This window comes from Leptonychotes weddellii, chromosome 9 (assembly GCF_054177405.1).
Source record: "Leptonychotes weddellii isolate Sample4059 chromosome 9, ASM5417740v2, whole genome shotgun sequence".
In the NCBI taxonomy this organism is placed as follows: domain Eukaryota; kingdom Metazoa; phylum Chordata; class Mammalia; order Carnivora; family Phocidae; genus Leptonychotes; species Leptonychotes weddellii.
Window position 1 is genome coordinate 81,248,795 of NC_138377.1, and position 27,708 is coordinate 81,276,502.

At 38.2% G+C, this 27,708-nt stretch overlaps 1 protein-coding gene across 5 annotated transcripts in view; it reads left to right on the forward strand.

Annotated features, from left to right (window-relative positions):
* The window catches only part of USP8 (ubiquitin specific peptidase 8), a 75,575-nt gene that overhangs the window by 42,188 nt on the left and 5,679 nt on the right, over positions 1 to 27,708 (forward strand). For 3 of the 5 annotated variants that reach the window (XM_006741197.3, XM_081831069.1, XM_081831068.1), the window contains 9 exons: positions 677 to 821; positions 1,121 to 1,344; positions 17,500 to 18,084; positions 20,294 to 20,380; positions 22,196 to 22,273; positions 22,694 to 22,956; positions 24,763 to 24,975; positions 25,398 to 25,608; positions 27,067 to 27,303. In XM_006741197.3, coding sequence (XP_006741260.1) covers positions 677 to 821; positions 1,121 to 1,344; positions 17,500 to 18,084; positions 20,294 to 20,380; positions 22,196 to 22,273; positions 22,694 to 22,956; positions 24,763 to 24,975; positions 25,398 to 25,608; positions 27,067 to 27,303 — 2,043 coding nt within the window. The remainder of the gene's footprint in view (positions 1 to 676; positions 822 to 1,120; positions 1,345 to 17,499; positions 18,085 to 20,293; positions 20,381 to 22,195; positions 22,274 to 22,693; positions 22,957 to 24,762; positions 24,976 to 25,397; positions 25,609 to 27,066; positions 27,304 to 27,708) is intronic. The other 2 variants (XM_031036570.2, XM_081831070.1) reach the window with 2 other exon arrangements.

The following is a 27,708-nucleotide window of genomic DNA, read 5'->3' on the forward strand; positions in this document are numbered from 1 at the left end:
ATTTTTAAAGGTCATTTAAAGATTAGGAATATATATCAAAAGCCTTAAAATGTTCATGTGCCTTGGCTCAGCAACACCACTTCTGGGGATTTTCCCTAATGGGGTTGATTGGGTGTGTGCATATATAAGGATCTTCAGTGTTTATCTCAGCATTGTTTATAATTAAATGGGGAAAATAACCATAATGTATTCCAATGATTGATTCAGTTTGGGGGTGGTGTGTGTGTGTATAAAATAGAATATTATCTGGTCATTACAAATGGTGATATAACTGTTAATAAAAGATGTTCATAAAAGAGAAAAGCAGCAGCACAGAAGTTTCACTGTTTTGTAAAAATAAAATTTAAAAAATATACGTCTGCATAGAAAACTCTAAGACTAAACCCTAAAATGTTAAAGTGGTATCTCTGGGTGGTTAGATTATGGATGATTTTTATTGTATATGAACTTTTTTTCATAACTTTCTTCTAAGATCATGGATTACTTGTGTGGTTTTAAAAACCTGATCTATCCATTTCTTTCATTCAATGCTGAATTTTGAATTCAGCTCTCATTTTTTATCATTTCAAAGATGAATCTTTAAGAGAGCAGTTTTAAAATTCAAATTCAGTTTTTTGTGTTTTTAACTGTGAAGAGACTGCTGCCATATTAAAAATACTATTTCCTTATTTTATAGTGGGAAAGTAAAACTGTCCTGCGCAATGAGCCTTTGGTTTTAGAAGGAGGCTATGAAAACTGGCTCCTTTGTTATCCTCAGTATACTACAAATGCTAAAGTCACTCCACCCCCACGAGGCAAGAATGAAGAGGTGTCTATCTCATGTATGTATGTGAAAATTTTTGTTTAAAATTGCTTTGGATTAACTTTAAATTATTTATGTTCTCAGGGTAATGTTCTTGGTTGTGTGTGTACTTGTCCTATTGGATAGCAGTTTGTTTTCAGGCATAAAAAATACAAGGTGTCCACAGCCTGGAAGTTAAGTTAATTCTTTAAGATTGTTGTGGTTGTCACCTCATTTACTTTACATTTAACTATTACATATAACATGCATGAGATATGTAAGTACTATTTATGGGGTTTGCTGTTCTTTGAAAAAATATTATTCTTTTGGGGATTTTAGTGGATTTTACTTATCCTTCACTGGAAGAATCAGTTCCTTCTAAACCTACTGCCCAGATGCCACCTCCTTCTGTAGAAGTAAGTGAAAATATAGAATTGATAAATGATCAAGATGAGAGAATGGCACCACTGAACATATCAACTCCAGTTGAGCCAATTGCTGCTTCTAAATCTGATGTTTTACCCATTATTCAGCCAGTGCCTGTTATAAAGAATGTTCCACAGGTATGTTCTTGATTTCTTTTAACTGTATTGTTTCTCTTTTTTTTAATATTATATTAAATGCATAGTATACAAATGAAGTTTTATATATAACCTTTTATATTTTATAAAGAAAAATACCAGTGAAGAGAACTTATATGTTTTGGTTCCTTTTGGCTATAAAAATTTTTCATTATAATTCAGTCCTGTTGCCACAGCAGTATTAGAGTAGATAGATAATTCAAAAGATTTCAAAGCCAGCTAGCAGGCATTTACTACAGGCAGTACCAGTAAAAGATTGTATTACCACAGTAAATGTGAACATTTTCAGGGTTTTCTTTTTTTTTTTTAATTTTAAGATTTTATTTATTTATTTGACAGAGAGAGACACAGCAAAAGAGGGAACACAAGCAGGGGGAGCGGGAGAGGGAGAAGCAGGCTTCCCGCTGAGCAGGGAGCCCGATGTGGGGGGCTTGATCCCAGGACTCCGGGATCATGACCTGAGCTGAAGGCAGATGCTTAACGACTGAGCCACCCAGGCGTCCCCAGGGTTTTCTTGTATATAATTTAACCCGTAGTATTTTCCCAAATAGTTTGGCTTAAAGATGATAGATACGTGATATTAATATTTTGCTTTCAAAATAATACTCTTGTTCCATTTCCTTAGAATTTGATATGTAAATAACATGCATGGTTTTTGTTATTGTTACTTTTGTTATTATTGAAGTTTTATTGCCACACAGTATATTAGTTTCAGATGTACAACATAGTAATTAGACTTTTATATACATTGCGAAATCATCACCGTAAGTCTAGATACCATCTGTCATCAAAGTTATTAAGATATTATTGACTGTATTTTCTATGCTATACTTTACATCCCTGTGACTTACTTCTTAACTCTAAGTTTGTACTTCTTAATCCCCTTCACCTATTTCATCCAACCTCCTCAAAACCCTTCCCCCTGGGCAACCACCAGTTTGTTCTCTTTATTTATAAGTCTGTTTCAGTTTTGTTTTGTTTGTCTTGCTTTTTAGATTACACATATTAGTGAAATCATACAGTATCTGTCTTTCTCTGACTTATTTCACTTAGCATAATACCCTTTAGGTCCACCCATGTACTGCAAGTGGTAAGATTTTATTCTTTTTTATGGATGAGTACTGTATCACCATATATATGCCACATGTTCTTTATCTCTTCATCTCTTGATGAACACAAGTTGTTTCCATATCTTAGCTTTGTAAATACTTTTAATTAACATGGGGTGCATATATCTTTTTGAATTAGTGTTTTCATTTTCTTCAGATGAATGGAATTATCAGAAGTGGAATTGCTAGATCATATGGTTCTGTTCTTCATTTTTTGAGGAATTTCCATACTGTTTTCTCTAGCGGCTGCACCAATTTACATTCCCACCAGTGGTGTACCAGATTTCTTTTTCATCACATCCTCACCAACACTTGCTATTTCTGCTCTTTTTTATTTTACCCATTCTGACAGGTGTAAAGTGATACTTGGGAGCACCTGGATGGCTCAGTTGGTTGAGCCTCTGACTCTTGGTTTTGGCTCAGGTTGTGATCCTCAGGGTTGTGGGATCAAGCCCCCCACTGGGCTCCACGCTCAGCATGTACTCTACTTAAGTTTGTCTCTCCCTTCCCACCCTCCCCACCACGTGCTTGCTCGCTCGCTCTCAAAAAAAAATTTTTTTTTTTTTGTGATAACCTCATTGTAGTTTTAATTTGCATTTCCCTGATGATTAGTAATGTTGAGCATCTTTTCATGTGTCTCTTGGCTACTGTATGACTTCTTTGGAAAAATGTCTATTTGGGTCCTCTGCCCATTATTAAATCAGATTGTTTGGGTTTTTTGGTGTTAAGTTGTATGAGTTTGTTATATATTTTGGATATTAACCCATTATCAAATATGTGATTTGTAAATATATACTACCATTCAGTAGGATACCTTTTCATTTTGTTGATGGTTTCCTTCACTGTGCAAAAGCTTTTTAGTGTGTAAATGAGTCCCATTTGTTTATTTTTGCTTTTGTTGCCCTTGGCTTGTCTGAGGAGACAGATCCAAAAACTATTGCTAGAATCAGTGTCCAAGAATTTACTACCTATTTTTTCTTTTAGTTCTATGGCTTCAGGTCTTACGTCTTGGTCTTTAATACATTTTGAGTTTATTTTCGAATAGATATAAGAAAGTGTGGTCCAATTTCATTCTTTTGCATGTTGCTATTTAGTCTTTCCAACACCATTTATTGACTGTCTTGTCCCCATTGTATATTCTTGCATCCTTTCTCATAGATTAATTGACCATTTAACTGTGGGTTTATTTCTGGGTTCTCTATGCTGTTCTACTGATCATGTGTTTTAGTACCAGTACCATACTGTTTTGATTACTATAGATTTGTAGTGTATCTTGAAATCTGGAATTACAACACCTCCAGCTTTGTTCTTCTTTCTCAGAATTGCTTTGGCCATTGGGGATCTTTTGTGGTTCCATACACATTTTAGGAGTTTTTTTTATAGTTTTGTGAAAAATGGTATTGTTATTTAGATAGATATTGTATTAAATCTGTAGATTGCTTTGGGTAGCATTGATGTTTTAACAATATTAATTCTTCCACTCCACAAGCATGGTATATCTTTGTATTTATCTCATCTTCAATTTCTTTCATCAGTGTCTTAAAAGTTTTTAGAGTACAGGTTTTTTACCTCGTGGTTAAATTTATTCATAAGTATTTTAATCTTTTTGATGCAGCAGGAAATAGAATAGTTTCTTCTCTTTGTTATGGTTCATTATTAGTGTGTAGAAACAGAACAAATTTCTGTATATTGATTTTGTATCCTGCAACTTTACTGAATTCATTTATTAGTTCTAATAGGTTTTCTGGTGCAGTGTAGGGTTTTCTACATATAGTGTCTTGTGATCTATAGATAGTACCAGTTTCACTTCTTCCTTACCAATTTGGATGCCTTCTCTTTCCTTTTCCTAACTGATTGTTGTGGCTAGGACTTCCGGTGCTATGTTGAACAAAAGTAGAAAGGGTAGGCATCCTTCTCATTCTTATCTTGAGGAAAATATTTCAGCATTTTACTATTGAGTGTGATGTTAGGTGTGGGTTTGTCATGTACTTCCTTATTATGTTGAGGTGTTCGCTATATACCCGTTTGTTGAGTTTTTAGCATAAAAGGATGATGTATTTTGTCAAATGCTTCTTCTGCATCTACTGAGATGCTCATATGGGTTTTATCCTTCATTTTGTTAATTGATTTGCAAATATTTTTTTTTTAAGATTTTATTTATTTATTTGACAGAGAGAGACACAGCGGGAGAGGGAACACAAGCAGGGGGAGTGGGAGAGGGAGAAGCGGGCCTCCCGCAGAGCAGGGAGCCCAGTGCAGGGCTTGATCCCGGGACTCTGGAATCATGACCTGAGCCGAAGGCAGACGCTTAACAACTAAGCCACCTAGGCGACCCATTGATTTGCAAATATTGAACCATCCTTGTATCCCTGGAATAAATCCCTCTTGATTGTGGTGCATGATCCTTTTATTAATGTATTGTTGAATTCAGCTTGCTAATATTTTGTTGAAGATTCTTACATCTCAGTTCATCAGGGATGTTGGCCAGTAATGTTCTTTTTTGTAGTGTTTTTGTCTGCTGTTGGTATGAGGGTAATGCTGAGCTTGTACAACGAATTTGGCAGTATTCCTTCCTCTTTGATTTCTTGCAATAGTTTGAGAAGAATAGGTATTAACTCTTCTTTGGTAGAAGTCACATCTGTTCCTGGACTTTGGGTTGATGGGAGTTTTTGATTACTGATTCAATTTCATTGCTAGTACAGGAATACAACAGAGATATTGTATGTTTCTTTCCAGGCCACCACAATAAAGCAGATATCATGATAAAGCAAGTCCAGTGAATTTTTTGGTTTTCTGGTGCATATAAAAGTTATCTTTACACTGTGTTGTAGTCTATTAAGTGTACAATAGCATTATGACTAAAAAATAATGTACATATCTTAATTGAAAATACTGCTAAAAATAGTCATTTGACATTTCAGCAAGATGTAATCTTTTTGCTGGTAGAGGGTCTTGCTTGTGTTGATGGCTATTGATTGATAAAGGGTGGTTGCTAAAGTTTGGGGTAGCTGTGGCAATTTCTTAAAATAAGACAACAGTGAAGTTCGCTGTATCTGTTAACTTTCTTTCATGAATGATTCCTTTGTAGTATGCAGTATTATTTGATAGCATTTTCCCCATAATAAAACTTCTTTCGGGGCGCCTGTGTGGCTCAGTCATTAAGTGTCTGCCTTTGGCTCAGGTCATGATCCCAGGGTCCTGGGATCGAGCTCCGCATCGGGCTCCCTGCTTGGCGGGGACCCTGCTTCTCCCTCTCCCACTCCCCCTGCTTGTGTTCCTTCTCTCTCTGTGTGTCTCTCTGTCAAATAAATATTTAATAAAAATAAATAAAACTTCTTTCAGAATTGGAATCCATCCTCTCAAACCCTGCCACTCCTTTATCAACTGAGTTTATGTTATATTCTAAATCCTTTGTTGTCATTTCAACAGTCTTCACAGCTTCTTCCAGTAGATTCCATTTCAAGAAACCACATTCTTTACTCCTCCAAAAGAAGCAACTGTTCATCCGTGCAAGTTTTTTTGTGAGATAGCAGCAATTTAGTCATATCTTCAGGCTCTACTTGTCATTCTAGTTCTCTTGCTATTTCCACCACTTCAGTCTCAAACTCCTCAAAGTCATCCATGAGGCCTGGAATCAATTTCTTCCAAAGTCCTGTTAATGTTGAAATTTTGACATCTTTCTAGGAATCACTAATGTCCTTAACTTGATGTAGAATGGTTTATCCTTTCCAGAAGGTTTTCAGTTGACCTTGCCTCCATCCATTGTAGGAATCACTAAGCAGTTCTAGCCTCCCAAAATGAATTTAAGTAATAAAACTTGAAAGTTATCATGACTTCTTGATCAGTGGGCTGCAGAATGGGTGTTGTGTTAACAGACATGAAAACAAAACAAAACTAAAAACAGGCACAGAAACATTAATGTTTTCAATCAGAACTCTTGGGTTACCAGGTACATTGTCAATGAGCAGGAATATTTTAAAAGGAGTCTTTTTCCTGAGGAGTAGGTCTCAATGTGTGCTTAAAATATTCAGTAAACCATGTTGTAAACAGATGTGCTGTCATCCAGGCTTTGTTGTTCCATTGATAGAGCACAGGCAGAGTTAGATGTAGCATCATTCTTAAGAGCCTTAGGATTTTTGGAATGGTCAATGAGCATTGGCTTCAACTGAAAGTCACCAGCTGCACTGACCCCTAACAAGAGAGTCAGCCTGTCTTCTGAAGCCTTGAAGCCAGGTATTGGCTTCTCCTCTCCAGCTATGAAAGTCTAGGTGGCATCTTGTCCAATATAAGGCTGTTTCATCTATATTAATTATCTTAGCTAGATCTTCTAGACAACTTGCTGCAGCTTTTACATCATTATGTGCTGCTTCACCTTGAACTTTTATGTTATGGAGACGGCTACTTTCCTTAAATCTCATGACCCAACCTTTGCCAGCATCATTTTTTTTTTTTTCCAGCTTCCTCACCTCTCTCAGCCTTCATAGAGTTGAAGAAAGTTAGGGCCTTACTCTGGATTAGGCTTCGGTTTGTGGGAATGTTGTGGTTGATTTGGTCTTCTATCCAGTCCACGAAAACTTTCTCATATAAGTAGTAAGTCTGTTTCATTTTCTTATTATTTGTGTGTTCACTGGAATAACACTTAAAATTTTTTTCAAGAATTTCTTTTCATTTTCAGTTTGGCTGTTTGACATAAGGCCTAGCTTTTGGCCTAGCTCAGCTTTTGACATACCTTCCTCATTAAGCTTAATTGTTTTTAGCTTTTGATTTAAAGTGATAGATGTCAGGACGCTTGGGTGGCTCAGTCAGTTAAGCATCCAACTCTTGATTTTGGCTGAGGTCATGATCTCACGGTTGTGAGATCAAGCCCCACGTCGGGCTCCATGCTCAGGACAAAATCTGCTTGAGATTATCTCTCCCCTCTCCCCCTGCCCCTCCCCCCCAACACTGTCTCTCTAACATTTAAAAAAAAAAAAGTCTTTAAATAGGGATGCCTGGGTGGCCCAGTTGGTTAAGCGTCTGCCTTCGGCTCAGGTCATGATCCCAGGGTCCTGGGATCGAGCCCCGCATCGGACTCCCTGCTCAGCGGGAAGCCTGCTTCCCTCCCTCTGCCTGCCACTTCCCCTGCTTGTACTCACGCTCTGTCAAATACATAAATAAAATCTCTAAAAAAAAAAATTAAATGATAGATGTGTGACTCTTCCTTTCACTTGAACGCTTAAGAGGCTATTGCAGTGTTATATTCATTGGCCTAATTTCAATATTGTGTCTTGGGGAATAGAGAGGCCCAAGGAGAGGGAGAGAGACTGGGACTGGGGAACAGCTGGTCCATGGAGCAGTCATAACATATGCAGCATTTATTAAATTATATGGGTATGGTTCATGGCACTGGAAAAAAATTAAAATAGTAACATCAAAGATCATTGATCACAAATCACTGTGACAAAGTAATAATAAAATGTTTGAAATATTGTGAGAATTACCAAAATGTGACACAGAGAAATGAAGTGAGCAAATGCTGTTGGAGGAGTGGAACTAATAGAGTTGCTTAAATCAGGGTTGCCAAAACCTTTAGTTTTTAAAAAATATAATATCTGTGAAGTGCATAAAGCAAAGTGCAGTAAAACAAAGTATGCCTGTAATTAAACTGTTAAGATTTTCTTTTCTTCTGATTGAGTCTTAGAAGATTGTATGTTTCAAAGAATTTATCCATTTCTCCTAGGATGTCCCAATTTGTTGGCATATAGTTTTTCATAATCTATAATCTTTTGTATTTCTGTGGTGTCGGTTGTTATTTCTTCTTCATTTCTGATTCTGTTTGAGTCCACTCATGTTTTCTTGATGAGTCTGGCTAAGGGTTTATCAGTTTTGTTCATCTCTTCAAAGAAGCAGCTCTTGATTTCATTGATCTTTTTTATTGTTCTTTCACTATTTCATTTATTTCTGCTCTACTTTTTTTATTTCCTTCCTTCTGCTAGTTTGGGGCTTTGTTCTTTTTCTAGTTTATTTAGGTATAAGGTTAGGTATTTTTTTTTTTTAAAGATTTTATTTATTTATTCATGAGAGACAGGGAGAGAGAGAGGCAGAGGCAGAGGGAGAAGCAGGCTCCCTGCTGAGCAGGGAGCCCGATGCGGGACTTGATCCCAGGACTCTGGGATCATGACCTGAGCCGAAAGCAGACGCTTAACCATCTGAGCCACCCAGGTGCCCAGGTTAGGTATTTTTATTTGAGATTTTTCTTGTTTCTTGAGGTAGGCCTATATCTCTGTAGACTTCCCTCTTAGAACTGTTTTTGCTGCATCCCAAAGATTTGGACCATTGTGCTTTCATGTTCATTTGTTTCCATGTATTTTTTAATTTCCTCTTTGATTTCTTGGTTGATCCATTTGTTGTTTAGTAGCTCTTTGTGTTTGTATTCTTTCCAGAGTTTTTCTTATAATTGATTTCTAGTTTCATACTGTTGTGGTTGGAAAAGATGCTTGATATGATTTCAGTCTTCTTAAATGTATTGAGACTTGTTTTGTGGCCTAACATGTGATTTGTCCTGGAGAAGGTTTCATGTACACTTGAAAAGAATGTATGCTCTGCTGTTTTGAGACAGAATGTATTGTATATGTCTGTTAGATCGGTGTGGTCTAATGTGTCCTTCAAAGCTACTGTTTCCCTTGTTTATTTTCTGTCTGGATGATCTATCCATTGATGTAAGTATGGTGTTAAAATCCCCTGCTATTATTATAGTATGATCAGTTTCTTCCTTTCTTTCTGTTAATATTTGCTTTATATATTTAGGTGCTCCTGAGATGGGTGCATAAATATTTAGAATTGTTATATCCTCTTAACTGGATTGATCCCTTTATCATCATAGGATGCCCCTCTTTGTCCTCTTGTTACATACAGTCTTTGTTTTAAAGTCTATTTTGTCTGATAAAAATGTTGCTACCCCAGCTTTTTTTTTTTTTTTGCTTCCATTTGCATGGACTGTCTTTTTCCATCCCTTCACTTTTACTCTGTATGTGTCTTTAAGTCTGAAGTTTCTTGTAAGCAGAATACTAGATGGGTCTTATTTTTGTTATCCATTCTGCCACCTGTGTGTTTTGATTATAGCACTTAGTCCATTTACATTCAAACTAATTATTGATGGGTATGTACTTACTACCATTTTGTTAATTTTTTTTATTGTTTTTGTAGCTCTTTTCTGTTCCTTCTCTTGCTCTCTTCCCTTGTGAATTGATGACATTCTCTAATGTTTTGTTTAGGTTCCTTTCTCTTTATTTTTTGTATATCTATTACGGGCTTTTGGTTTTTGGTACATATATAACACCTTACATATATATAGCAGTTTATTTTAAGTTGGTGGTCACTTAACTTCAGACACATTCTAAAACCATTACATTTTAACTCATCTCCTCCATATTTTATATTCCTTTTTTTTTTTTAAGATTTATTTATTTAAGAGCAAGAATATGCGCTCAAATGGGGAGAGAGGCAGAGGGAGAGAATCTTCAAGCAGACTCCCCACTGAGCGTGAAGCCCGACGCAGAGCTCAGTCTCACCACCCATGAGATCACAACCTGAGCTGAAACCAAGAGTCAGACACTTAACTGACAAGGCACCCCTCCACATTTTATATTTCTGACATATTTTACATTTTTTATTTTTATATTTCTTTATTATAAATATACTTGATTTTATTACTTTTGTCATAATCTCCATAGTAGCTTTAGAATTGGTTGATTCCCTACCTTTACTATGTTTGCTTTTACCAGTGACATATTTTCTTTTAAAATGTTACTTCTAGTTATGGCCTTTTCTTTTCCACTTAACAGGAGTTCCTTTAACCTTTCTTATAAGGCTCATTTAGTGATGATGAACTCCTTTAACTTTTGTTTGTCTGGGAAACTATCTCTTATTTAATTCTGAGTGGTAACCTTGCCAGGTAGAATATTCTTGGTTATTCGCTTTTCCTTTCTACAATTTGAATATATCATGACAATCCCTTCTGGCCTGCAAAGTTTCTGCTGAAAAATCAGCTAAGAGCCTGATAGGGTTTCCTTTATAGGTAAGTTTTTGCTTCCCTCTAGCTGCTTTTAAAATTCTCTTTATCTTTTTTTATAAAGATTTTATTTGAGAGAGAGAGAGAGAGAGCACAAGCAGGCAGAGGGGCAGAGGGAGAAGTAGACTCCCTGCTTAACAGGGAGCCCAATGCAGGGCTCGATCCCAGGACCCTGAGATCATGACCTGAGCTGAAGGCGGATGCTCAATCGACTAAGCCACCCGGGTGCCCCAATTCTCTTATCTTTAATCTTTGACATATTAATTATTATGTCTTAATGCATATCTCTTTGTTTTCATCTTGTTTTGGGTTCTGTGCTTTCTAGACCTGGATTGTCTGTTTTCTCCTCTAGGTTAGGAAAGTTTTCAGCTATATTTTTTCATATAAGTTTTCTGCCCCTCTTTCCCTTCTCCTTCTGGTACCCCTGTAATGCAAAAAATATTAGTACACTTGATATTGTCCTAGTCATCTCTTAAACTACCCTCTTTTGTTTAAGTTCTTTTTTCTTTTTTTTGTTCAACTTGAGTGATTTCCACTATTCTGTCTTCCAGATCACTGATATGTTCTGCATCTTTTAACCTGCTCTTGATTCCCTCTAGTGTATTTTTCATTTTACTTGCTTTTATTCTTCAGCTCTGATTGGCTCTTTTTTATATTTTCTACTTCTTTGATGAAGTTCTTAGTGCGTTCATCCATTCTTCCAAGTTCAGTGAATATCATTATGACCATTACGTTGAACTCTTTATCAGGTAGATTGCTTATCTCTGGTTCTTTTTCCGAGGCTTTATCTTGTTGTTTTGTTTTCAGCCTATACCTTTGTCTCCTCATTTTGCTAGACTCTCTGTGTTTCTCTGTGTTAGATAGGTCAGCTGCATCTCCCAGTCTTAAAAGAGTGGCCTTATGTAGAATGTGCCCTGTGGGGCCCAGATGTGCAGTCTCCCCCTCGTCACCAGAACCAGGGCACCCCATGCCCTTCTGATGTGGTTAGGTCGAGACTGCTATAGGGATACTGGTGGGCAGGACTAGTTCCTGGTGCAGATGGCCGAGAGGCCCAATCACAACTGTTCGGGCATGCTGTTGGGTAGAACTGACAGCTTCCCCACCCCAGCAGGAGCTGCTGTCTTGTCTTAGGCTGCCTGCCAGGTGTGGCTGAGCAGGAACCACTTTGGATGGGCACCTGCCAGAGTATACACATTGGGCAGGGCTGATCCATAGGGGAATACCTGGTGGGGTGAATGGTGATAGCAGGGCACATGAAGAGTGTCAGAAGTGGTGCCTACAAGCACTTCCACTCCTGGAGAACATCCCTATAGATCCCTGCCCTTCCTGGACTTACCTTAAAATTAGTTAATAACTTTCCTTCACATATGGCCCAGGTGCTTTTCAAGCTGTTGCCTCTGTGTTGGGTCTGGGAACAAGTGAGTTTGTGGCCTGGCCCTTTAAAAGCAGTCTCAGGGTCCTGTAGCCCTCTTGCTATCCTGGAGATAAACCCCATTGATTTTCATGTCCAGACATTATGGGGGCTCATCTTTCCTATACAGGTCCCTTGGGTAGGGGTGCCTAATGTAGGACTTAAACCCCTTGCTCCTCAGGGGGGACCTCCACATTTGTAATTACTCCAGCCACTTGTATATTTCTGTACCAGGTGTGTGGATGCTGACTAGACTGTGCCTCTGCCCCTCCTACCTGTCTGAACGTGGCTTTTTATTTCTATTTTTGGTTGTGGAAGAGCTGTTTTGCTAGTATTCAGGTCATTCTCAGAGAGTTTGTCATATTTAGTTGTAGTTTTGGTGTGTCTGTGAAAGGAGGTGAGCTCAAGATCTTCCTACTCCATCATCTTGATCCCCTCTCTGACAGGCATGTTTTAGCAATAATTATTTAAATGATTTTAAATAACCAATACGTTACAATAAAAATGCAGCTTTTTTCCTCTGCATTTTACTCAAAGGAAGGTAAACTCATTCTCCCCTATGAATTTTCCAATGAGATTTTTTATAGCATTCATTTTTAATTTTTTTTCAGATACAGTTCAACAGTATTTCACATTTGAAGTGGATGCCATTTGATTGGTGCAACAGGCTATGAATAGAAAACTTAAGTCATTTTTTTGTTATGAAATGAGATGGTTCATTTCTTTTTTTTTTAAGGTCTTCAGCTCTAAATATTTAGGACTAAATCTTAAGACTGAACAGTATTTGATTAGGCAACTTTTCTTAAAACATAAATTTAAGAAATTGAAAAAAGAGCTTATGTTACTGCACTTCCTTTAAACTTAATCAACATGTTACTTGAATCGTAATCCTCTTGTTACTTTCTGAGATATGTGCAATTTGTCTAACATATTTTGAGGATTTTTTATGTGAAAGACAACATGAAGGTTTACAAATATGATTAAGCTATGGATTCTCTCTGATGTTTAGAAGGAGAGACTTATACAAAGACAGCCAAAATATAAGGTAGAATGTCATAATCGTTCTAATAGTCACTGGAGCATGAGCAAGGAGAGAAATTTTGACTGAGGGTATCAGAGAGGTCTTCATGGAAGAGGCAGTATTTTTTCTGGATGGTAAGAGTACAGTAGGATTTGAGGATTAAAGAGACAAGTAGATTTTGTGACTAAAGGAACAAAGCTTGCTCTGGGACCAATGAGTAGTTTTGACATGCTTGAACACTGCTCTCTATGGTCTGTCTAGGTGAGTGTGATAGTAGATAAGATCGGAAAGACGGGCAAGAGTCATCAAGAGATACTTGGATCAAATTGGAGTTATCCTGTAGGCACAAGGAAACTTAAAGAATTATAAAGTTGAAAGTAACATTATCATAGTTTTGCTTTTAAAACTAGGGGGGAAATGGATTGAGTTGTTAAAATGGAAACAGAAACATTTATTTTAGATCCTAGCCACCTTTTATTACCGTTATCCTCATAGTGGTTCTTCCTACTTCATTCTCAAATGTGGAAAAGACGAGGAGGGAATAGATTTTTAAAGTGAAGAGGCAAAAAGAGAAGTGAAGAGCAAAGGAATGATTTCTTCACTAAATTCTTCCTATGGTATTATTTTCTAGTTGCAGAATGTACAATATGTTTTGTAAGAACACCATGCAAGTTGTTACTGGCAGATATTCTTTTAAGTTTTTATACTTGTTTCAGTAAATTGTATTCTCAAGAAATATGTTAGGGGTTGGCGTTTTCTCACCCCAACCTTCGCCAGAGGGGCTGCAGCATCATGACAGGCCCTGAAGCAAGGCGGCGAGTGGCTTCCTGCGCCGCGGGGCCTGGGGGCGAGCGCGGACGGAGGGGGATGAGGAGGCAGCCGCCCTCCCGGAGCAGCCGGAGCTTGAGCACGAGCCCGAGGCAGCGAGCGGCGTGAGCGCGGGGCTCCCGGGGACCCGGAGCGCGCACAAGGTGCACCTGCCATCCTCCCGGACTGCTAGGAGCCACGGGAGGAGCCAGCGCCCGGCGAGAAGTCCAAGAGGAGGTGCCGGCAGAAGCTAAAGAAGCACGGCAAGAATGTTGGGAAGGTCATCACCAAAGGAAGCCAGTACGTGGTCATCAACCTGCAGGGCTTCGACGTGGTCTACTCCACCCCATTCGGAGGAGCCATCAGTGTGGTCTGGTTCCTCCACTAATGGGAGCTGCGGGGGCAGACACACAAACATGGATGAAAGTTCTGCTCTGGGAGCTGTGCCAATCCCGGACCATTTCAAACCTGAACCCACAAAATCCTTGGAGGAAAACAATGTCTTTCTTCGTTGAATTGGATGAATGGAACATCCCTGCCCATCCATTGAGCTTTTCATGACTCTAGGACACAGGTGGCTCCGATGGACGGCCCGGCAGAGAATTAGGCCCACATTAGGTTTGGGATTATAGTGTGCTAACACAGAAGCCTTCACGTTGAGGTGGCACGGGGCTGGCATGGAGGCAGATGCTTCACAGACGGGAGCACTCTGGGTGGGTAGCGGAGTGGTGATTACAAGGGGGAGGAGGGACTTTGACCTGGACTAAGATGATTTGTTATGTTCTGGAAAGGTCACCCTGACATGGCACTCACAGCCTTGGCTGCCTCTGTTCTGGGGGCAGCAGAGGAGCTGTTTGTCAGTCTCGTGCCCCAGCTCCTTCCTCCACCCCTTTGTCACCTGGAGTTTAATTATGGGCTTGAGAAGAAGGAAGGAAGGAAAATCTCTTTGAAGGTTGTGATACTTTGTTGATGACGTGTGTGACTGTATAAAGCAGATAAAGCTTGTGATTCCCCCCACCCCCACCCCCATGACACGAATGTGCAGCTGGCGGTGAGGGAAGGAGGGAGTTCAGACGCAGGCTAGGTGGGTTCAAGAGGTCGCTTGAGCAAGTGCTCCTGTTGCACCCAGGCCATCCTAGTCTGGCTTTGTGTTTGGAGCTGCCAGGCACCATCGCCTACTGACAGCCGTTCAACACCTCTACGCCAAGCCACCAAAGGCACTTTGTCTTGGGAGAGAGGGAGACGCTACGCTTGGAAAGAAAGTGTGTGATTTAGAGAAGAAGCCAGGAAGTAGGAGACAGGTGTGCTGGAAGTCGAAACAAGAAAGATGGTGGATAGGAGGAGTGGAAGTATGGGAGCCAGGTCTGGTTTATCAGCCCTGGGAAATCTTAGGTGGGTGGGCTTTCAGCTCCGGGTAGGGACCAGGGTTGCTGGGTGACTAGGGTGCTTTAAATCCCTCCGAAGCCCATGAGCTCTCACTGACTGCCTTTGTAGCATCCTTTCTTCTTTGGTGCTGCCAAGTTTGTCTGCATCTCACCTGGATTCAGAGATCAGCACCGCATGGGTCCTGGGCTGGACACTCTGCCAGGACGACCCAGAGACTGTCCTTGGACCATTGGCCAGCGAGGTGAAAGAAAGAGGAGGCTCCTCTTACCTCTTAACATACCCCTCTGCCAACGCCTGTGATAGGCCACCCTTCCGACTGTTTCCAGAATATCCAGAAGTCCAAATAGTTGTTGCTGATCAGGCTGTAGGGTGGGTAGCAGCACCTGCATGTTGCCCTAAGTTTCCCAGGTCTTGCAAAGGAGGCCTCAGTGCCCACTGGTCAAGCCAACCAGGTGGCACCAGGATGTGGAGAAGCTGGGTGGGGAAGACAGACAAATGGACAGAAAAAGGAACTGGTGTAGGAGAAACTTGTAGCTGGACATTCTGGAGGCTCATGTTGAAGATGAACTTGGATACAGTTCTGCATCATTAATATTTGTGAGGAAAAGAGAAGACAAACAAACGAAGGAAGGGGAAGAAAGATAGATGTTTGGGTCACTTCTAACAATTTTGTAGGGTTAGTATGCTATTAAATTGAGGTAATAAACATTTAACTCATTAATTAGTAACTTACCTATTTTGAAAGTTGTTGTGGAATATTTTACTCATTTCCTCGGCAACATATTAATTTACTATGTGTCAGGCACCAGTCTTTTTTTTTTTTTTTTTAAAGATTTTATTTATTTATTTGAGAGAGAGAGAATGAGAGACAGAGAACATGAGAGGGAGGAGGGTCAGAGGGAGAAGCAGACTCCCTGCCGAGCAGGGAGCCCGATGCGGGACTCGATCCTGGGACTCCAGGATCATGACCTGAGCCGAAGGCAGTCGCTTAACCAACTGAGCCACCCAGGCGCCCCAGGCACCAGTCTTTACCCTTCTGGAGCTTATATTCTAGGAGGGAAGAAAGATTTTAAACACGTAATTAATAGTTATTTAATCAGGATCCCAATAAGTACTATGAGGGGAAAGAATAGAGTATTAGGACAGCATACATCAGGGGACTTGGCTGTTTTGGGGATTTAGGAAGTCTTTCCTAAGGGAGAGATATTTAAGCCACAACCTAAAGTTGTAGTAGGCATTATCTAGATGAACAGCTGGTATAAAAGCCTGAGTTGGGAAGAAGCATGGCATCTTTGAGGAATTAAAAAGGCAGGGATGGGGGTAGGAACATGGTATGTCTGGTGTGTAGATTAGTCTAAGATTAGAGAGATGGGCAGAGGTGGGACTTTGAGGCCACACAGGGCCATACAGGCATGGTAAGGATTTTAGATGTCATCTGAGTAGAGTGAGTAGCTATTTAAAATAGGGTTTTAGAGGCGCCTGGGTGGCTCAGTCGTTAAGCGTCTGCCTTCGGCTCAGGTCATGATCCCAAGGTCCTGGGACTGAGCCTGATGTCAGGCTCGCTGCTCAGTGGGGAGCCTGCTTCTCCCTCTCCCTCTGCTGCTCCCCCCTGCCTGTACTCTCTCTCTCTCCTTCTCTCACTTTCTCTCCTACTCTTTGTCAAATAAAATCTTTTAAAAAAATAAAATAGGGTTTTACATACATGAGGAATATGGTCATATTTGTTTTAAAATGATTACTCTGGCTACAGTGTGGAAAGAGATTAGAAGGGAAGCAAGAAAAGAGATGGGGCAACTAGTTAGAAACAGTGTAGGGAGGATGTTGGCATGGACTTGGTTGGTGCTAGTGGATTGGGACAGATGGAGGAAGAAAATCATCAGACTGCGTAAAGGTAGGGGGAAGACACATGAAACTCAGTTTTTTGTGTAAGCTACTGTTTGGATAGTGGTTACATCCATGAGGTAAGGACCATATTTGTAGGGGGAATATCATGTAATCAATTTTGGTCATGTTAGGTTTGTGGTATATATGTGAGACACTGACATGGAGATACTGAGTAGGCAGTTGGATATGTGGAAATGGAACTTAAATTTAGGTATGGCCAGGTCTAGGTTTTATGTTTTAGATTAACTCTTCCAAATACAAAACATATCATGGTATATTGAAAGTATGGAATCAAGAGGAAGTAAGTGCCAAGTGCCTTATGAGAAATCTTGACAGACACAAATAGATGCTCTGGCACATGTTGTCTCCACAAAGTGATGGTTCTTTTACAACAACTTGATTTTAAGAACTGAGGTTACATTCTTGGATTTTGACAAAAATATGTTTTGCCCTGTTTTTGTTGATATAGATTGATCGTACTAAAAAACCAGCAGTCAAATTGCCTGAAGATCATAGGATAAAATCTGAAAATAAAGATCACGAGCAACAGTCTCCTCAGGATGGAAAAGTTGTTCCTGATCGTTCCACAAAGCCAGTATTTCCCCCTGCAACTGCCATGTTAACAGATGAAGAAAAAGCTCGTATTCATGCAGAAACCGCTCTTCTAATGGAGAAAAACAGACAAGAAAAAGAACTTCGAGAAAGGCAGCAAGAAGAACAGAAAGAGAAACTGAGGAGAGAGGAACAAGAACAAAAAGCCAGAAAGAAACAAGAAGCTGAAGAAAATGAAATCACAGAAAAGCAACAGAACGCAAAAGAAGAAATGGAAAAGAGAGAAAGTGAACAGGCCAAGAAAGAAGATAAAGAAACTTCAGCAAAGAGAGGCAGAGAAATAACAGGAGTAAAAAGACAAAGTAAAAGTGAACATGAAACTACCGATGCCAAGAAATCTGCAGAAGATAGGGGCAAGAGGTGTCCCACCCCAGAACTGCAGAAAAAGGCAGTGGGAGATGTGCCCCATGCCTCTGTGGCAGGAGATTCAAATTCAGGCAAGGTAAGCAGAAACAAACAGTACAGACTGCCAAGTGTGAAATAAATTATTAGATAAAAAGATGACACCAGGGGCATTCCATAAATAGGACAGACCTTTCAAGTAATTTTCTAGTGGGTGATAGATTTGTACTGATCCATCTCCATTTGCTTGCCTACTCCTTTGGTTGACTGGGAATGGGATTGCTTTTTTGTCTGTGAAATGCAATGTATTTTTAGCAATTGAGATAACTAACACACGTTCTTCATTTTTATATGGGAGGTATGATCAGTGTGGAGGAGTTAGGTGCCAAATATGTATATGATAGAGCTTGTATCTGCTTAGGATATGTCCAAAATCAGTGACATCTAAATGGCCCAACATCTCTCTTTGTGTATAGTGATTTTTGTGGTCATGTCTATGTCATTTTGTTTGTTGCTTCATCTAATCAGTAATATTGGCAATAATCCCATTAATGTTGCCTTTTTCTGCCCTTGGCTATTCCCCAAAATAGATTCCCATAATTTGGGGGAACATTTTTCATTGTTATTCTTCTTTAACCAAATGATATCATATGTGCTTTTATTTTTTTTCCTGTTTTATACAATTAACAATGCCTTTCCCTTTTGAACAACAAATAAGTTTTTATAATAGCAGGAACAGTTACGGCCCTTTTTACATACACGTAAATGGAAATACATTTTTGGTAGTGTGAAAATGACTTCAGATAGAAGGCAAAATACCATCTTTACAGAACGTCAACCTTTATAACTTCTGAAACAGCAGTTCAGGCATAGACCAAAATTAACAATTCATATAAATGGCACGCTTACCCAGAGAACACTTACCTAATAACCTTAACTATCAAAAATAAAGCTCTCTGGGCACCTAGTGGCTCAGTCGGTTGAGTCCAACTCTTGGTTTTGGCTCAGGTCATTATCTCTGGGTCATGAGATTGAGTCCCACGTTGGGCTCTGTGCTGGGCATGAAGCCTACATGAGATTCTCTCTCTCCCTCTCCCTCAGCCCCTCCCCCACCCCACTCACATTTGTGCTTGCTCTCAAAAAAAAAAAATACATATATATATACACCTCCTACAAAAGCCTTCTAAACACCTAAAGTTAGAGAAATGAAGCCCATGTACTAAAATGCTCTCACTTTATTCATGGGAGACTCAGAATTGTTGAGCTATTACAATTTAAATATTATTCATTGAGTAGCTATTACACACCAAGTATTTTTCCTGCATTATCTTGTCTTTCTAATGATAAGTCCATGAGGTATTGCGTTTACAAATAAAGTTAAAGCTTGGAGGTTAAGTAATTTGCCTAAGAGCCCATATGCAGTAAGATTCCAAAGCCACTTCCTTTCTATCTTGCTTCACTTAGAGGCAGACAGTCATAAGAACTGAAAGCATTCATGTTTCTGGGGTCTTTTAGTATAGGTGCCAAATACAAACCTAAATAGCCTTACAAATCTAGCCCTGAGATTATCACATTAGTCTTTGATGTTTCCTGTAATATATAACACATTGAAAAAAAGTTAAGATTATATATATATATATATTACATATTGTAAGCTCTTTTAAAAGTAGGCAAAATATGTAATTTATTCTGGAATTTTATTAAAATTGTCACAAATACTTAGAAGTTTTTACTTTACTGTAGTTATTTTTTAAATAAACTATAAAATTAAAGTGAATTTTTAAAGGAACCTGTGATAGATTTTAAGAGGATTTAAAATGGATTTTGTACTTTTGAATATTGTTCTATATGAATATCCCATAATCTCTTCATTCACTTCAATATGTTCATTTTGGGAGAACATGACCACTTTGAAGGCAACCAAATCATGTGAGATTACAATAAAAGGACTGTTCAAAAGAGGTCATGGTGAATATACACCGATGACCAGCAACTTACACTTAGCTATGTATCATGAATCTATCCACAGCGATTGGCACACTTCCCTCCCCCCACACCATTGATTCATCAGTTTCTTTTCTTCTTTACCTTTAGTGTTAGGAAATCCCACATGGGCTCTATCACCTTTAATGAAAAATATCTACTTTGACAATAAAACTGAATAAACTTTTCAGAGGTCTCATTTTTTTCCTCCTTTTATATTTTCAGTCTGATGGATTTACTTGTATTAGCTAGTGATTGACAGGCAAGTTTATATTGGAGGACAGTTAAAGTTTTCTTTCACTTCTGAAATTTTAATAACTTTACAGCCTGTTAAGATTAAAGGACAACCAGAAAGTGGAATTCTAAAGACTGGAACTTTTAGAGAGAATACAGAAGACACTGAAAGAAATAAAGTAAGTAGTAGTTTATTGGGTAGGGGGAAACACATGAATTATAACTACGTGGTTGTCTTTACCATGTCGACATCCTCCATCTTAAGTCTGCTTTCTGAGGAAATCTTTGCTATCTTCCATAGCTGTGTTTTTATTTGTTTTTACATGACTGAGCCATTTATATGCTAAAAGGAGTAGATGTTTGTCTTCCTGTTTAAAGTACAATAGTATACTCATTTTATGAAATTAGAAAATACCTAGGCCTTACTACATGATCCAGCAATTCTACTTCTAGGTATATATCCCAAAAAAATTGAAAGCAGGGTCTGGAAGAGATATTTACACACCTGTGTTCATAGCACTATTATTCACAATAGCCTAATAGCCAAAAGATGGAAGCAATATCCATCCACAGATGAGTATATAAATAAATGTGGTATATACATACAATGGTGTATTATTCAGCCTTTTTAAAAAGGAAGGAAATTTGTGACACATGCTACAACGTAGATGAATCTTCAGAACATTTTGCAAGTGAAATTAGCCAGTCGCAGACAAATACAGTGTGATTCCATTTATATAGGGTGGTTGCCAGGTGGATGGGGGAAGTGGAGAGTTGTTTAAATGGGTGCAGAGTTTCAGTTTTGCAAGATGAAGAGATTTCTTGAAATTGGTTGCACAACCAATTAAGCAAATATGCTTAATATCACTAACATATATTTAAAAATGGTTAAGATGACAAATTTTGTTTTATGTGTACTTCATCACAATTTTTGAAATATTTAGGTCTTATAAGACATCTTTGCCTTTGTTTTTATTTTTTATTGAGGTATAATTTGCATACCATAAAATCCACCCATTTTTAGTTTACATTTCAGTGATTTCAGTTCAGAGTTGTGAAACAACTATTTTTTTTTTTTTTTTTTTTTTAAAGATTTTATTTATTTATTTGAGAGAGAGAATGAGAGACAGAGAGCATGAGAGAGAGGAGGGTCAGAGGGAGAAGCAGACCCCCTGCTGAGCAGGGAGCCCGACGCGGGACTCGATCCCGGGACTCCAGGATCATGACCTGAGCCGAAGGCAGTCGCTTAACCAACTGAGCCACCCAGGCGCCCCAGAGTTGTGAAACAACTATTAACTCAATCCAGTTTTAGAAAATTTTCATCATAGTGCCCAATTGTAGTCACTCCTTGTTTTTATCCTAAAGCCACAGGCAACCATGATCTATCTGTCTCCATAGCTAGGTCTCTTCTGGGCATATCATTTAAATGTAGTGTTGTGTGTATGTGTGTGTGTGTGTGTGTATATATATATATATATATATATGTATAGTCTTTAGCATTTGTCTTTAGTATAATTTTTTGAGATTCATCCATGTTGTAATGTGTATCAGTAGTTTATTCCTTTGTATTTGCTGAATAGTATTCCCTTATGCAGATATACCACATTTTATTCATTCACCAGTTAATGGATATTTGGATTGCTTCTGCTTCTTTTGGGCTATCATGAATAATGCTGCTGTGAACATTTGCATACAAATCTTTGTGTGGAAATAGGTTTTCATTTCTTTTGGATTGATACCAAGCAGTGAAACTGTCTTTTTGTTTTTTTAAGGAAACTTTAAAAACCACCATCATTATGGGCTTGTGCGTACACACATTTCCTTTTCCCTTGCTGGAAATATTTGGACTTTGAGACCACGTAGGATTCTTCATTTTTAAATTTGATTTTAAAAATATTAAGGGCAGCCAACACAAGGCTTTTGGGTATTTTGGACAGGTAGCTTAAGTCTGTATATGGCACAATTTAATTGATTTTTTTTTTTTTTGTAACTAGGCTCGAGAGCCTTTGACAAGAGCACGAAGTGAAGAAATGGGGAGGATCGTACCAGGACTGCCTTCAGGCTGGGCCAAGGTAAAACTCAAAATTAGCACATAAATAAATAATATGGTCATGTCCTTATTTAAAAAGCTTTTTTTGTTGTTGTTTATTCTACAACCTCTCTAATGCAGAGTCAATTCTGTTTCTTCATAATGAAGGACATAGCTCATTTCCCTAATTACAGAATCAGAGCGGGGTTAGATTTCTCAATATATCCAATCTGAGATTCTGGCTACAATATATGAGCATTTTTGGCATTGTCATTTAGAAACAGTTTATTTAATACCTAAAGTTCTTTGGAAGTTTTATTATAGAAGTGATTATTACCATCTTATCAAATTATTTTAATCCAAAAGTAAATTTAGCAGTGGAATACTTCTGAGTGACTTTTTTGGTTTGTAATGGTCATTGTTTTTTGACCTGTTTTGTTTTTTTGTTTCTTTTCCATCTAAGTTTCTTGACCCAATCACTGGAACTTTTCGTTATTATCATTCACCCACCAACACTGTTCATATGTATCCACCGGAAATGGCTCCTTCATCTGCACCTCCTTCCACCCCTCCAACTCATAAAGCCAAGCCACAGATTCCTACTGAGCGGGATAGGGAACCGTCCAAACTGAAGCGCTCCTACTCCTCCCCAGATATAACCCAGGCCATTCAAGAGGAAGAGAAGAGGAAGCCAGCAGTAACTCCAACAGTTAATCGGGAAAACAAGTAAGTTTATTCTAAATCTTAGAACTAGAATAATCTATTTGAAAACTTCTACTCTAAACATACAAGTTTATTAATACCAGGGAGTCAGAAATTTCTGAGGATGGCTGTATCAGCCATTGTTATTTAGCACAGGAAAAAATGAATGAATTAAATTCCTTGGTTTTTATCCCAAGTGCTAACTTAAATATATCAGGGAAGATTATCATAATACGTATTAATGTAGATATAAAAGAATATACATTATTATATTTTAGGGTAGCATGGTATAGACTAGAAGTTTTTCATAAACCTCCATGGTCCCTAAATTTCTCTTTAAGGACCATAATCTATAGGATTGTTGAGTTTATCTTGTTGCACCTCTCTAATTCCGAACTTTTTTTTTTAACTTCACCCGTACTGTGGAAGCAAATTTAAATAGTATTAAAATAACAGGTATTGTGTGTATCAGCTCCTAATCCTTACTCTGCTCTGTTTTTCTTCATTGCATTTCTGCTGTTCACAAGTAGTGAATGATCAGTAGGTTCAATTATTTTTCCCAAACCAGTATCTCATTTAGATATGTTCCTGGTGTGATCCCTCCAATGCTCTTGACTTATGATTGATAGGATTATGGGGAGATAATTGTCAAATCTACTTATCACTTCTAATCTTTACTTTTAGGGGGAGGGGTATAGATGGAAGTACAAATAAATGGGTTTATATTAGGGCTCACTATTAAAACTGGTAAGGTTTAATTCCTTCTTGAATCATCATTCTTATTAAAGTTTAATTTGAAGACTTAAAGTTTTTGAAAACAATCACACATGCAGTTTATGTATTTTTATGTGTTCAACAGAGGAGTACATGAATGCATACACCAGAGCACATGTAAAGAAAAGCTGAAACAGTTTAATCTGTTCTTAATATTCCTTTCAGGGGTGGAAGTGTGCTTAGGATCAATAATAAAAAGAAAGATCAGTTAAGATTTTTCTTAATGCTATAGCAGTTCTAGAAGCTCTGCATGTAAGTCAAATACACTAAGTAACAAAACTCTTAAAGACATTCTCTAGTCCAGTGCTGTTCAGTATGGTAGTGGTTATTTAGAATTGTAGCAAGTGTAACTAAGGAGCTGCATTTTTAATTTAAAATTTAAATAGCTATCTGTGGCCAGTGGCTACCACATTTGTCAGCACACCTCTGTGTTTCAGGTAATAGTACCCAAATAATCCCTGCCTCTTTTGATATCTGTTCCACATAATAAGCTTTTTATTCTTTGGCATTCTGGTTGAGCTCAACATTTGGTAATGCTAAACTTCCTAGGATTATTTAAAGGAATTTGGAAGAGGCTTCTCTACCAGAAGACTACCTGTTCATGAGAAGCCAGGGAATCTATCTCAAGGTGTAAGAACCATAGACCCACATAAGAGGTTAAAGATACTTGTTACAAGGCACCTGGGTGGCTCAGTCGTTAAGTGTCTGCCTTCAGCTCAGGTCATGATCCCAGGGTCCTGGGATCGAGCCCCGCGTCGGGCTCCCTGCTCTGCGGGAAGCCTGTTTTCCCTCTCCCACTCCCCCTGCTTGTGTTCCCTCTTTCGCTCTGTCAAAAAAAACAAAATCTTACTTTAAAAAAAAAAAAAATACTTGTTTCTTGGGAGGATCACAGAATATAACCGGTGTTACCTAGATAATAAATGTCTTGTAAAACCCAGTACCTTATGACTTATTAACTATTTACAAGATTACTGTGTCCTCTGGTACCAGTGCTGGAGTTTGTTAATTTTAGATGCTATGCATTTTAAGACATTGTGTACATTTTTTCTTCCTCAGGCCCACATGCTACCCTAAAGCTGAGATCACTAGGCTTTCTGCTTCTCAGATTCGGAACCTCAATCCTGTTTTTGGAGGATCTGGACCAGCTCTCACTGGACTTCGTAATTTAGGAAATACTTGTTATATGAACTCAATACTGCAGTGCCTATGTAATGCTCCACATTTGGCTGATTATTTCAACCGAAACTGTTACCAGGATGATATTAACAGGTAAAGAAGTTTCATACTGGTTACAATATAGTATTAAAAGGTTGATCTAACCACACTTCCTTACCACCCAGCTCCAGAGAAGTCAAATGAGGAAAGGGGAAAAAATATCTTTATTCTTAAGAGAAATTTGAGAAAAGCCTTCTCTGATTGGTAAAAAGACAGACAGGAGAGGAGCAGTGCAAGAAGGCAGAACCTCAGTCATCAGCTGGAGCCTGTTGAAGAGGAGGAGTTCACAGCCCAAAAGAAGCAAGTTGGCAGGGTATAATCAAAGTAAGATTCAGATGAGGATTTAGTAATAAACCTGTGAATAAATACTTCAGTGTTGGGTTACAGTATGTGAAGAATTTAATATTGACCTCAAGAACCCACTGTACCTTGACTTTCAAAAACTTGCTTTTTTTTTCGTAACTTTATTTGCAAAGGTCAAATTTGTTGGGGCATAAAGGTGAAGTGGCTGAAGAATTTGGCATAATTATGAAAGCCCTGTGGACCGGACAGTATAGGTATATCAGTCCCAAAGACTTTAAAATCACCATTGGGAAGATCAATGACCAATTTGCAGGATATAGCCAGCAAGATTCACAAGAACTGCTTCTGTTCCTAATGGATGGTCTCCATGAAGATCTAAATAAAGTAAGAAATTTGATTTTTCTAAGTTGTAAAGGCTCTTTAGGGTTGCTCAACACTATAATTTTTATAGCAATTTAAAATTATAGTTAGTGATTGTTCAGTGCTAGTTTTCAAATCTCGTGACTTTGTATTAAGGCAGGGAACTATAAAACAAATATATCTGATAGGTCTAATATTTTAAAAGAAATACATAATTTAGGGCGCCTGGGTGGCTCACTCGTTAAGCGTCTGCCTTCGGCTCAGGTCATGATCCCGGGGTCCTGGGATCGAGTCCCGCATCGGGCTCCCTGCTTGGCAGGAAGCCTGCTTCTCCCTCTCCCACTCCCCCTGCTTGTGTTCCTGCTCTCGCTATCTCTCTGTCAAATAAATAAATAAAATCTTTTTTAAAAAAATAAAAGAAATACATAATTTATAATTGCTTACTAAAATGGTAGGTTGTATTGTGAGAAATTTTAAATATTGAAATAGTTGTTAGAGATAACTTTGTGACCACATGTATGTGAAAGTAAATTTAAACACAAAATTTATAAAAGATTAGCTGTAGACCACCTGAACATCTTTATTATTGTTTATATATTTTATATATATCATTTTTATTTTTCTTTTCCTAAAATAAGCATTCCCACATGTAACCAGAGGACTCATGTGAATAGTTACTGAGGCATGGATCTCTCAGATACCTTTGTTGTTACCACTGAACATATATGTATATTATATACACACACACACACGTGTGTATAAATACGTATTTTGTGTGTATGTGTATGTGACTATATATAAAGTATATGTGTATCCATCCATGAGCCTAGGACAACAAATAAATTCTGTCTAGTTGTAGCCCTAATTCCCAGATATCCTCTCTTTTCAAAAGCAAAATTTTCAACATAAAAAAATAAAATACATATTTAAATTTTTAATTCCAGTTAATATTAGTTTCAGGTATACAATATAGTGACTTCCATACATCACCTGGTGCTCATCATGACAAGTGCACTCCTTAATCCCCATCCCTTAAGAAAATGTATTTTATTAATTTCTGTTTAATAATATAAGTCCTACAAAGCGCCTGGGTGGTTCACTTGGTTAAGCATTCGACTCTTGGTTTCGACTCAGGTCATGATTTCGTGGTTGTGGGATCGAGCCCCACACTGGGCTCTGTGCTCAGTGCAGAGGCTGCTTCAGATTCTCTCTCCCTGTCTTTCACACTCTCTTTCTCAAATAAGTAAAATCTTTAATAAATTAATTCAAATAAATCATACCCTTCTGATAAAGTAGGGTTGGGGGGCGAGGATTTTTGGCTAGAATTTTTTTGTAGTACTTAATGAGATTAGAACTCCTTCATGAAAGGAAGCAGAAGTGTTTCTAAATCTACAACATGTATGCCATATATTCTTTCAATTTTATATTTAAATTTCGACTTTGAGATATTAATATAAATTTTAATATTAATCTTATTTCCAGGCTGATAATCGGAAGAGACATAAAGAAGAAAATAATGATCACCTTGATGACTTTAAAGCTGCAGAACATGCTTGGCAGAAACACAAGCAGCTCAATGAATCTATTATTGTTGCACTTTTTCAGGGTCAGTTCAAATCCACGGTACAGTGCCTCACCTGTCACAAAAAGTCTAGGACATTTGAGGCCTTCATGTACTTGTCTCTACCCTTAGCTTCTACAAGTAAATGTACATTACAGGTAAGCTCAAAGGAAAATGATTTGTTGAATAAAAGCTGTTTATGCATACAAACATATACTTTATTCAGTAACTTCTGCTGTTCACCCCTATGAACGTTTTATAGGTAAAATTCTCACATACATTTTGTTTTAATTATGTGTGTGTATAGTAGAAAAAATTAAAGATTTTTTTTAAAGTTTCCCTTTTTTTTTTTAAAGATTTTATTTATTTATTTACTTGAGAGAGAGAGTGCACAGGAGAGGGGGGAGGGTCAGAGGGAGAAGCAGACTCCCTGCTGAGCAGGGAGCCCGACGCGGGGCTCGATCCCAGGACTCCAGGATCATGACCTGAGCCAAAGGCAGTCGCTTAACCAACTGAGCCACCCAGGCGCCCCAAAGTTTTCCTTTTTAAAAGATATTTTCCTA